Raw genomic sequence first — 13726 nt, forward strand, 5'->3', positions numbered from 1 at the left:
CATGGGGTCAAAAAATACCCCTGTTGGTAGGATTAAGGTTAATCACAGATAAACCCACAAACTTCATCCATGTGGCCATATTTGCTCAAACCAGTCCAATTCCCCCTCCCCCCGCCCCCCAGATAACGATAGGGGCGTCTGCGAGTTACTGTAAAGGACAATGTGCTACACTCTTCACTTTTTAAGCTTAAACTTGCAAAATATCCAACACTGTCCTAATTCCCTCATAACATGTCGGCCCTGCCTGTGATCAACAATAAGGTTTTTGTGAAGAAACGGAGTTTATAAGTCACAAACCCAATTAGAAACTAGAAGGGCACTCGGGAGAGCGCATCCCTCCGCCACGTAATGCCTGATCTACGAGAACATATCGGACCCAATACATTTTTGAAATATCATGCTATACAGGACTACAGCATATCATTTTTGGCCCGATCTCTCAATGGTGAAGAATCACTTGAAAAATTCATTAATTCTTGCATCCAGATCCGGATCTTCACCAAAATCTAATCAGTTCGTCCTTATCACACACCCAACCTGTACACAAAATTTCATCTGGATTCCTCTTCAACTTTTTGAGATATCCTGTACACAAACAAACAAAGACAGACAGACAGACAGACAGACAAAAAGGGGTGAAAACATAACCTCCTTCACCTTAGGTGGCGGCGGTAAAAAACTACAACGTATTCAAATCACTGATACTGTTCAAAAATTCACTCATCAAAATGTTATTTTTTGTAACCGAAGGTGAAAACAATACAATTAACGCTTGCTAACAACTTTGCAGTACCATATACTATTGCAGTTTGCCTTCAACACCATTGATGCCAAAAATTGTAAAGAACAGTAAAACAGAATCTTCATTGAAAGTTCATACCAAGTTAATTCTTATACATACTGTTCACAAGTCCAGTAGATTAGGAGGTATTCTGGGGCGAGGTTCGGAGGTCTGGCTGCAACAGGTCAAAGTAGGTCTTCAGCGACATTCCCATCAAAGGCTCTGATGGTTCTCTCTCAGTGGTTGAGTGGGGTGTTACGTGGTGTTAGGAAAATAATTAGGCCACTTTTGACTTGATGCTACCCTTTGTGAGCTTTCCATACCCTCCTCCCTGAATGTTTGCAGTGAACATTCAGCCATTGGTCCTTGGATGGTACAGTGCGAGGGTGAGCTGGGTGAATCCATTCCATACAACACCCATTGGGACCATACTCTGTGCGGAGCGTTGGTGCTGCCTAAGCAGTCTTCTTGGCTATTGGGTACAATCCTGGACGGGTCGCCACTCCGACACAGTATAACAGCAAGCTGGCACTCATTTTGCCAACCTTAGAAGGACGACAGGCAGTGTTAACCCCACCTGGTATTGATTAAACAGCTGAGTGGGATTTGAACTCAGGAACCTAGGATCCAAAGCCAACCATCCTAACCATTAAGCCAACACCAGTCAAAATAAACGAGTATATTTTTTTTATATATTTATATATTTTATATAAATATATATTTTTTATATATTATATAAATATATATTTTTATATATTTTTTTGTTTATATATTTTTTTATATTATGTTTATATATTTTTTTTGAAATGTGAAATGATACTTGCATGCATGGCAATGGCTGATCTATTGTTTCCGGCTGTAATTTTTCTTTTGACACCACTTTGTGACATGCCGGCCTTGAAAATCGATGTGAAAAGCAACATCATTTTGCCTTTTTTGTTGAAAAAAAATGGTTGATTGGCCGAGCCGTCCCACCCTTGCACGTTTGGGCGAATGTTTTTTGCAAAATCGGTCATCCATTTGTGTTCTTTATTTGTTATTGTAAGTGTGGCTTGTCCGAATGTTCATGCTGTTTTATGTTGTTGTATCTAATAAAATAAAACTCAAAACGTTGATAATAAAAAAAACAAAGCTGTTAGTTCATGTTTTATATTCATGATTATCGATGTGTGATATTTCTTTATTTGTTTCTTTTATGTTTTGTTTATACTGTGTTTACACTACTGAGATGTTAGTTAATATACATTGTGTAATACAAGAACAGTTGTACTTACGTGGATGTGCCAATAATTAGTCACAGACAGCACTGGTGAAGTTTAAATTTGTCATGTTTGTTATGACGCCTTTCCTGTGACCATTTTAATTGAAAGGCAAGCTGCGAACAGTCCTTGGAGGGCCCTTGTGTATGACAATTTTGTTGGTGCTGATCAAGCAATTGACATCACAAACTTTTGAAATTCTAGACTAGTGAATGTTGGGCCATTATCCGACACAATAATCCATGTACAGACTGCAAATGTGGTTCTTATTGGTTCACAAAAAAATATTTTCACGAAAAATATAAGTGACCACTATATTCGTTATTGTTGTGTGTCTGTCTGTCTGTCTGTCTGTCCCGAGCATAGCTCCGTGGGTTTTGATCAGATCCTGATGAAATTTTGGTGGGAGGTTTATATCATGAGAGAGTTGTGTTTTCCTGAAAATGGGCGTGGCTCCGCCCATAAAAACATGTGTTTTTAGGGGGTAGCCGATTTCAATTTGCATCTTCTCCTTGGGGTTAGGGGTTTTGGTATTTGGTTAACCCAATGGCACCTGCATAGCCCTGCGGAGCTCGATTTTTCATTTTCGTCCCAAGGTCAAGGACACAAGGTGAGGAACTTAGAAAATTGCGATTTTGACATAAAATGTCTTCTCCGAGGGATTTGTCAAATCTGGCAGGGGTTTCGGTATTTGGTTAGCCCAATGGTACCTGCATAGCCCCACAGAGCTCGATTTTTCATTTTCGTCCCAAGGTCAAGGCCACAAGGTCACGAACTTAGAAAATTGCGAATTGTGTTTTTAGGGGGTAGCCGATTTCAATTTGCATCTTCTCCTTGGGGGTTTGTCGAATCTGGCAGGAGTTTCAGTATTTGGTTAGCCCAATGGCACCTGCATAGCCCCACGGAGCTCGATTTTTCATTTTAGTCCCAAGGTCAAGGTCACAAGGTCATGAACTTAGAAAATTTCGAATTTTGACATAAAAATCAGACGATCGCCCAAACTTTGTGAGCTGGGATGACAATATTTTTTTATGCATAATCTCGAGGTCATTCCCCACCTAAAGTCTTGAAACCATTTTTCTCTATCTCGAACACCTTGCCCGTGGCGCCCCCTGCAAGTTTGTTTTTACGCTGATTTCATCAAAGTATGGATAATCCGATGAGTGTGAAATGCCATATAGCCGATATGACGTTATATTGTTCCTGGAATGTTCCAGAGGAAGTTTTGCACCAAAGGTCATAATCCTTGACCTTTGACTTTTAAAGTTCACAAAAGTCAAATTTTCAAAGTTGTGGGACTCAAACCGGGTTTTCGACCTTCTTCGACGAACTAACTCCATTAAGCTATAGCACGTATCCTGTTTCCTTATTTTAATGTCCACAACATTGTTTTGTGACCTTTAAAGGTTATGCAAAGGTCAAATTTTTTAAGTTGTTGAACGAAACCGGGTTTTCAACATTTTGCAGCTAATAACCCGTCACTCGTACCACATCATGTTGATATTTTTATAACTTGGTCAAATATTATCACATTGTCTCATCCTTGACTTCTGAAACAATCTACATCGTTTGACATTGGTAGCTTCTTCCGTTATCGAGTTATCTGAACCAAACGATCAAAAATCGAATATTTGACCTCACTGTGACCTTGACCTTTGACCCATTTTGACCAAAATCTAATCAGCACTAGCCATCACCCTCTTGAATCACGTGGTGTAATTTGACAGTGGTAGCTTCTTCCGTTCTCGAGTTATCGTGCCTACAAACAAACAAACATAAACAAACAAACAGAAACGGAAGTCATCAATATACTTACGAAATCTTTAGATTTCGTAAGTAACAATTGCAGATAAAAAATAAATCATGGAATCGTTTTGTTGAACAAAATTGAATCTAAATTTTTGACTCATCACAGTAGCCACCTTTTGCAGATATAACAGCCGAACATATTCGTGGCATTCTTTCTCCAATGGAAATCAAATATTGTTCGGAAAGTTCTTACCAACACTGTTGCAGATGTTCCCACAAATGTGTTGCACTTGAAGGTTGCTTTGCTTTCACCCTTCTCTCCAGTTCATCCCAAACCAGCTCGATGGGGTTTAAGTCTGGAGACTGTGCTGACCATTCCATGATTTGAAGCCTACCGTCTTGTTCTTTTCTTCTAAGGTAGTTCTGACATGGCCTGGAGGTATGTTTTGGGTCGTTATCTTGCTGTAGGATGAACCCCTGACCAACTAGGCTTAGACCAGAGGGTATTGCATGGTGCTGCAAAATGCTGTGGTAGCCCTTTTGGTTCATGGTGCCAGTCACTCTGTGCAAGTCGCCAACTCTGGAAACAGCAAAAGAGCCTCAGATCATCACGCTTCCTCTTCCATGTTTTACAGTTGGTAAACCATCCTTTCGCCTACTCATCGGCGTACAAAAACCCTGCCTGATGAACCAACGATTTCAAATTTTGATTCATCGGTTCATAAGACCTTCTTCCAGTTTTCAGTCGTCCACTGGCGGTGTTTCATGACCCAGGCAAGCTTCTTTTTCTTATTTTGCCATCTTAGCAATGGCTTTCTTACTGCCACTCGACCTGTCAAATCTGCAGGTCGAAGTCTTCTCTTCACGGTTGAAACGGAGACTTCCTTACTCCGACCAGTGTCAAGCTGTGCTTGAAGCTGCTGTCCTGTGAGCCGCCTATCACGCAAGCTGTTGACTCTCAGAAACTTGTCTTCTGATTGTGTTGTGGCTTTGAGTCTGCCAGACCTCTTCCTGCCAGAGTTTCCTCCAGTTTCCAAGTTCCTTTTGATGGTGTCAGAAACTGTACTCACTGACACCTTGGCTTGCTTTGCAATTTCTCCAAATTAAGACCTACACTTTTAACGGTTATAATGGTCTGTCTGTCTTCCTTTGTTAATTGCCTTTTTCTCACCATTATGATAGCAATATCCTACTTCCTACAGTGCAATATTGTCCAAATAATGTTTCGGAGGGTGCAGCAACACAGTCTGTTCCAACACTGCTTTTATACAGACAGGGGGTTTGTAAGTCATCAACAAAAGTTGGTACACCTGTAGGGATTGTTTGCATCAACTTTCAAGGCTTAATATACTTCCATTGCTGCAGAACAGCTGCAGTTGCTCACCCATTACTTGTTCCATGAAAAGGGCCTTTATTTTTAACAACTCTGAAATTTACATTATTTTTCAGTTTTTGGTAACCTAAACCTTTTTTTTAACCTATGGCAGTTTACCGCTTAGCTTTGACCATTTCAAGTTATTCACTGGACTTGAACTGCTTAAATTTCAGTAAAAACTGAAAAACGGGGATGTTCTAAAACTTTCGACCGGAAGTGTATATATTTGAAGTTTTTAATAAAACACCTCCAGCCCGTCATTTTAACCGCCTTTTATGCTCTACACCAGCAAAATAAAAATAAGGTATTTGTACGTAATTTTGGTTTTAACCTAAGTTTTCAAGGCTGAATAGTGTGAAAATACAGAAGGGCCACCCATCATTTTGATCGGCTTTTCTGCTTGTAATTAATAAACGCCATCCTTGTGTTCAGACCTGTGCACATCAAAGTTTCTTGAATAAGCACTACAAAAATACATTTCAATAAGATTTTATTTTGAATTGCCATTTGATACCAACGTATGAAAAGAGTATTACAATCAGAAGTGTACATTAGTAATTCAAACAGTAAAGGGACACACCAAGTTAAATCTAAAATGCAAAATGATTTGTGTGTTCAATAAAGTTACTTCTAATTATAAAGAAAGCAGTTGTTATCCTGTGTTGTCTATTATTTTATAATTTCAAAATAATTAACAGATATTTGAATGAGAGGAGTCATTTATGTACATTTTGAAGCAGGAGATGGATGCTTACACAGTCGAGTGCTGGTATAACGAATATACAGAATAACAAATTCAATGCGACACATCAGTCAAGCTAGTGTTGAGTCCTACACCATTAGGATAACACAAAATTAAATAATTATGGACTGCCAGGCCAACAAGAATAATTCATTTCTATAATTCTGTAGCATCTAACAGTAGAAAGTGAAGCAAAGAATGCGTAACAATGACCGGAGATATATGCAACATGTGGTTTCGTGGTTTGCTTTGCTAAAAAAAGGAAGAGTTTGAAGGGCTAGAAAGACATACCAATGTGCATCATGTGTACCCCCAAGCCAGCTGTTAGTTTTATTCTACAATCACAGCTCATAGCCAGGTGTGTGTGACGATGTGTGTTAAATGTCCATGAGTGGAATGGTGCACAGAATACATGTGGTTGGCTTGACATCTGACCTCTATCATTCTTCTTTGGTATAGCTGGATCGATCCAAGTGTAATGATCGTGACAATCTGCTGGTGCAAGCACACCACTTCTGGTGCTGTAACTTCATAAATGGTTTGTTTGTTTTTCATCGGAGTTGAACTTGTCTAAGTATATAATTGGTGATACAATGGTGTGCTAATGTTTTCCACTCTACATTTGGGGTCATGAGGAGGGCACTGTCACGACATAATAACTGTGTCCTGTGTTCTGAGAATGGGAGTTCAGTTTATGTAAACAACTTCATCCCATGCCGCAAAACATTAAGGTGTGCTTTTATCTCTTGCCAGAACTTGATAAACCATGGTTGGAAGTGTGCCATTGGCTTTGTGCACAACGGTCTCTTCCATGTTCCCAGCATGTGTAATTAAAAAAAAAATTATTATGTACAGCAACCTGTATCACACATTTAGGTTATTGTCTCTTTGTAACAGGGTGGTACATTCATGTTGATGGAGCCCTGGAAAATAGCGGGGCATGCATTTATGAAATATTCTCATTTTTAAGTCGCAGCGTCACAAATTTTCGTTATAATGAAGAGTCTGTGGAATAGCTATGTTCATTATACTGAGAATACTGCATACAGAGGTTTATATTGCCCCAATCTGTATATCTACACCACTGAAGTCACAAAGTGACTTTCTTTTTACATAGTTCATTTCTTTATTATAGTTCAAATCTATAAGTACACTGGTGTTTTTGTAATCTAAAGTTTATAGCCATTTAAAAATAATTTAACTCCCAGCAAACCCTCCCATATACCCCTTAATCTCACCCATCCATATTCAACAAAGTAATAAATATGCAAACCACAACATAAGTAAATTTCAGCAAATTAGCAGCAAAAAAACACAAACATTTTTGTTCCTAAAAATGGTAAGTGATAAGAACAATGTTGTATTAATTCCAATTTTAAGGCATTAGAACCCACAGAACCACAAGAATCCACACATTTTTACTTTCAGCTCGATGGGATCTGTGGTTCGTTTTCAGCACATACGATGAAGCTGTGACTTCACTTTCAGATCATGAAAAGGCCAACACTCAAGCATAAAATTAATGTTATTATCTTGGAAAATAACAGTAACAAAATATATATATATATATATATATATATATATATATATATATATATATATATATATATATATTCCCCAGACCTCGAGGGTGCGAGCTGGCATTTGGCAGGCATGGAATGGCTCCTAACCTCTTCTCTCTTGACTCCCTACACCTCGCAAACTCCCATACCTTCCTCTATTGTAATTTATTCAAGATTTTCTTTCCAATTGATCCCTACCCTCATTTTGCATGTAACATGTAATACCTTGTGCAAAAGCTTTTGTGAACTACCAGTGTGTTTTACATCTGCTAGTGGGAGAGGCATGCATAGGAGTTAGCACAACTATCGAGACAATGTAGAGGATGGTTGCATTAGCAAATGCGGAGGGAAAATCTTCCTCACAGACTTCAGTGCACATCTTTTCCGTGCACACGGCGTTTATGAGCTAAACATGCACTATTCTGGGTGAACTTTTTGAAACATACATCACAATGGAATGGCCTTTCCCCTGTATGTATCCTCTTATGGTCTTGCAGGTGGCTTGATTTGATAAAATCTTTTCCGCAGTGTCCACAGATAAATTGCCTCTGCTGCTGGTTCTGCAATGCCGATGAATTGATAAATCCTTTCCGACTCACCTTGAAACGAATTTGCTGCTTGTTGATCAATGGAAAGGTGGGAGTGGAATCCAAAACCTTCAAATTCTCTCTGCGCTCAGTAGGCCGTCTTCTATGTTGTACCAGGCCATGCTTAAGATTCCCACATTCTCTGTTAATGTTACTCTTCTTTTGGAGCACAACTTCCTTTTTATGAGAAATAACATAGCTCGTTTCGGGGTTGAACATCCCGTTCCTTTCCTCTCTTCCAAAATTGGCAGTCTGCTGCTCAGCATAAAACTGATGGTTCTGCCAGTCGTTTGCAATTTTGTAGTCTTCCCAGCTACCTACGTTGGCAGTGGCAGTGACCTCATTCGCAAATTGCAAAGTAGCATGTCCATCCGTCATTTCTGTAGGGGATCCACCATGGCTGCAGAAGTGGCGGTCTTTAGCTATAATGGGAACTTCAGTGGTAAGAGGAGGAAGATGAGACTTGGGAGCCACGTCCACTGGGTTAGTGAGTGCTGGTCCTAATGAAGGAAAGTTGTGGATGGGGGTGGTTAATAAATAGCTGAATATTTGCTGAAAGGGAAGATTAAAAATTCTGCAATGCATCACTAATGTACGGCAAAAATATGTGAGAACGAGCAAATTCCATGATTATCCCATTTTAATGTTGGACTGAATACGATTTATATAATGATTTACTTGATGGAGGCCCAGTTTTCATACCTCCTATAAAACAGTATCAACGAAGTAATTTATTATCATTTACATTTTTGTCAATACAACTTTCAGATATTGAGGCTGTTCAACAAAACATTTTTGTCGGTGTATTGGTTATAATATGCAATATCTTGATGTTTGGAATTTTAATTGCAAAATAAAATTAACTTTTAAAGCTGAACAAACTGTATTTTGTGATACACAAACATTCTTGACATAAACAAGTGAAATCCTTCAATACAGCTCGTGTGGTGAAGCAAATGAGTACACTAATGTGAAAATATGCAATTTATGCTTTTTCAGTTGAAAAACAATTAATAAGCATACTTAATATTTAAAATGTAAAAATCTTGTTATTATTGTGATAAACACATACATATATACATATACATATATATATATATATATATACATATACATATACATATACATATATATATATATATATAAATAAAACAGAAGGAATGAAATCATTCGATACAGCGTGGCAGGAGGCTGCAAAAGAATGATAGCATAAGAAGAACTTAGCTTTCAGCATTCGGCGATCGGCGCGAAATGCGATGGTGGGCGGAAATGATGTCTTTCATTCGTTCGTACATGAGAGGGGCGCGTTTCTTGGTTTTTTCCCGTCAAGCAATAAATTAAATGGGTTTCACATATATATATATATATATAACACATTAGTTTCACAAATTTCCATTGAAATACTCGGGTATTTCCGTCAATTCTCGCTATGTCCGTCTAGGTTACGCACTGCATCTACCGGACAGCCGTCATTGGCTGTCTTGAGGCACGTGGGGGGGGGGGGACACCGGAGACGTAGTAGACGTGGTAGACACCGGGGACATTTCAAACTCAGTGCAATTGTATACAGCGCACGCGCTGTAATAAGAAATAAAAGAAATAATGAAGACTTGTACTGGTAGTGGACAAAAAAATGGAAACATCTGGGTAAATGAGGTATAGCAAGCAATGTGTGGCCCATGTGTGCTGAGGGTCATGTATAAAAATTGCTGCATAGACCTGGTTGCCTATAATTATGGCCATCATGGCTGAAAGAGGAGATCCCCCCATGGCCCCATCCACAGAGCACACGTAGATGCCAATTGGTTTGATGAACATGAAACTGATGGTATCCATACGACGAGGCCTTCTCGGTCACCAGATCTGAACCCAATCAAGCATTTATGGGACTGGGTGTGCTCTGGCTTTCAAAAGGAATTAGCCACTGTGGCTAATCCAGGTTTAAAATGATTAGCCACAGGAGAAAGGAAATAGCCACATATTTATTCTCACCCATCAACTTCACTCATCCAACCAACCAAAGTCACTCATCAAACTCACTCATCCAAACAAACTCGTCTTACTCCAGGTACTACTACTGATTGTGTCAAAACTCACCTGGCAACCACTGACCCAACGAAGCCGAGTAGCGCCGAATCATCTGGGAATAATTTTTTTTTTCAAAAAAATTAAAATAAAATTTTGAGACAAGAATCATGGGAATCATGCGTAATTTCGGTCGATTTTTTTTTCCTAGAAACTAGTTTAAAACTACTAAAGTTAGTATATATATAAGCTTGTACGAAATCACGCGTGATTCCCGTAATCAAAACATACAAAATGGCGGCCATCTCAATGAAGGTTGAATTCTGTGCTAAAACCACCCAAAATTCGTCTAAAACTGGTAAAAAAAACAAAACAAAAAAAAAACACTAAAACATGGATTAGCCACAGTGGCTAATGGGTGGTTTAAAATATTAGCCACAGGTAAGGGGGACTCGCCCTGTGGCGAAGTGGCGAGCGTCAGCGCACACCCAGTGGGATATTCTAGAACAACGCCTGAGACAGTGTTTTCCACCTCAATCAAACAGGTGTGAATTGATTGACTTTCTCGTCGAAGAATGGTGCCACATCCCTCCTGCAGAATTCCAGACGCTAGTGGACTCCATGCCATGGTGCATACAGGCCGTACTGGCCGCACGTGGTGGCCCAACACCCTATTAAGTGACTTTGCATTGGTGTTTCCACTTGTTTGTCCACTACCTCTATACAAAAACAGGTTCATTCACACATTCACAGACTGGTGTTTCGCATTGAGCTTGCAAAATACACATGATGAATTGGTGTTCCTAATAAGTTTCCTATTACATATGCTATGTGGAGCGCTGGCCAAAGGTCTGAATGATGTTACCATCAAATATTAAGACATTGGGAACCTTCGGTCATCAATTGTTACCTGCTGCCAGATTTCTGCCACAATGCAAAGTGTGCTCTGGAGACAGGATACAGACTGGACAAATGATCTAAGCCTTTGAAAGAACCCTGAACAGAGTTTGTGAGCTTTCTCAGAGGAATGATATTGTTGCGTGAATGGCTCGCTTCACCGCAGCTGGCATAAAGCCGAGCACACTGAGGTTGTCTGCCTTGAGGATGGCTGGCTTAAGGGTAAAAGGAATGTGGAATAATCTGATTTATCAGGATTACAATTATCCTGAATTTCGACCCACAAGAATTATCAAGTAGGCTGGAACGGTTTTATCGAGGGAAGAATGGCAGGCAGACACACATGTAGGCCTTATAAATAAATAAAATAAGCACTTCATTGGCACGAAACGAAACAAATATGAAAATGCCAAGATGGAAGACAGTCACAGAAAACACTAATGATTTAATAAACAATTAACAATAAAACTACCCCCAAGGCACCACAGATAGACTTGCATACACTCAAATAACCGGGCAAAAAAATGGATACGGCCTGCATGGTGCATTAAGAATACAGGCGCCGGGGCTCAAATTTGGTGCAGCTCCAGTAACTTCCTTCTGCGGCGCAGGCTTTCAAACACGTGAAGAGCGTGACCCAGGAGAGAAAACCAGAGCAGACACGTTCGCTTTCCTTTTTTCAACACACAACCAGCGAGCCAAGATTGCTCAATGAACTGCAGCTGTCTGTATTATCCACTCCACCAGGCATCCGAGCTAAATCGCAATGACAGCGTCCCAACCAATGACAGCAAGCTCAGCTGTTACTCGGCATCTTCGCCAATTGCACATGCCATGACACAGGACAGTGACCCAATCACTGTGTTCCCACTCTTCCTACAGCCTGAGGTCCTTATTTGCATGTGTCCTCACCTTAACGCAGAGTATGTTTAACTTATGGAATAGAACAGTTTATTCGGAATATGTTTAACTTGTGGAATAGAATAGTTTATTCGAAATATGTTCAACTTGCAGAATAGAATAGCTTATTAGGAGTATGTTTAACTTGCGGAATAGAATAGTTCATTTGGAATATGTTTAACTTGCGGAATAGAATAGTTTATTCGGAATATGTTTAATTTGCGGAATAGAATAGTTCATTCGGAGTATGTTTAACTTGCGGAATAGAATAGTTTATTCGGAATATGTTTAACTTGTGGAATCGAATAGTTTAAAAGAAGTATGTTTAACTTGCGGAATAGAATAGTTTATTCGAAATATGTTTAACTTGCGGAATAGAATAGCTTATTAGGAATATGTTTAACTTGTGGAATAGAATAGCTTATTAGGAGTATGTTTAACTTGCGGAATAGAATAGTTTATTCGGAATATGTTTAACTTGTGGAATCGAATAGTTTATAAGAAGTATGTTTAACTTGCGGAATAGAATAGTTTATTCGAAATATGTTTAACTTGCGGAATAGAATAGCTTATTAGGAATATGTTTAACTTGTGGAATAGAATAGCTTATTAGGAGTATGTTTAACTTGTGGAATAGAATAGTTCATTCGGAATATGTTTAACTTGTGGAATAGAATAGTTAAATAGGAGTATGTTTAACTTGCGGAATAGAATAGTTTATTCGGAATATGTTTATCTTGCAGAAGAGAATAGTTTGTTCGGAATATGTTTAACTTGCGGAATAGAATAGTTCATTCGGAGTGTGTATAACTTGCACAATAGAATAGTTTATGAGGAGTGTGTTTCACTTGCATTATAGAATAGTTCATTCGGAGTGTGTTTTACTTGTGGGATAGAATAGTTCGTTCGGAGTAGGTTTAAATTGCAGAATAGAATTGTTTATTCAGAATATGTTTAACTTGCGGACGAGAATAGTTCATTCGGAGTGTGTATAACTTGTAGAATGGAATAGTATATTTGGAGTGTGTTTCACTTGCATTATAGAATAGTTCATTCGGAGTGTGTTTTACTTGTGGGATAGAATAGTTCGTTCGGAGTAGGTTTAAATTGCAGAATAGAATTGTTTATTCAGAATATGTTTGACTTGCAGAATAGAATAGTTTATTCGGAATGTGTTTAACTTGCAGAATAGAATAGTTCATAAGGAGTATGTTTAAATTGCGGAATAGAATTGTTTATTCGGAGTGTGTTTAACTGGTGGAATAGAAAAGTTTATTTGGAGTGCGTTTAACTTGCGGAATTGAATTGTTCATTCGGAGTACGTTTAACTTGCGGAATAGAATAGTTCATTCGGAGTACGTTTAACTTGCGGAGTGGAACAGTTTATTCGGAATATGTTTAACTTGCGGAAAAGAATAGTTCTTTCGGAGTGTGTTTAACTTGAGGAATAGAATAGTTAATTTGGAGTGTGTTTAATTTGCAGAATAGAATAGTTCTTTGAGTACATTTAAATTGCGGAATAGAATAGTTTATTTGGAGTGTGTTTAACTTGCAGAATAGAATAGTTTATTCGGAGTGTGTTTAACTTACATCATAGAATAGTTTATTAGGAGTGTGTTTAACTTGCAGAATAGAATAGTTCACAAGGAGTATGTTTAAATTGTGGAACAGAATTGTTTATTCGGAATATGTTCAACTTGCAGAATAGAATAGTTTATTTGGAGTGTGTTTCACTTTCGGAATAGAATACTTCATTTGGCGTGTGTTTAACTTCCGGAATAGAATCGTTCATTCGGAGTGTGTTTAACTTCCGGAATAGAATAGTTCATTCGGAGTGTGTTTAACTGGT

General features: G+C 38.7%; 1 protein-coding gene across 1 annotated transcript in view; it reads right to left on the minus strand.

Moving 5' to 3' along the window:
- Positions 1 to 5637: 5637 nt before the first annotated feature.
- Positions 5638 to 13726, minus strand: part of LOC147031541 (uncharacterized) — a 48863-nt gene continuing 40774 nt past the window's right edge. Inside the window, exon 5 of the mRNA XM_085864799.1 lies at positions 5638 to 8555. Coding sequence (XP_085720925.1) covers positions 7837 to 8555 — 719 coding nt within the window. The 3' untranslated portion in view covers positions 5638 to 7836. The remainder of the gene's footprint in view (positions 8556 to 13726) is intronic.

Source organism: Eptatretus burgeri, chromosome 2 (assembly GCF_056783735.1).
Source record: "Eptatretus burgeri isolate ZD-2024b chromosome 2, Ebu_testis_v1, whole genome shotgun sequence".
NCBI classification, from domain to species: Eukaryota; Metazoa; Chordata; class Myxini; order Myxiniformes; family Myxinidae; genus Eptatretus; species Eptatretus burgeri.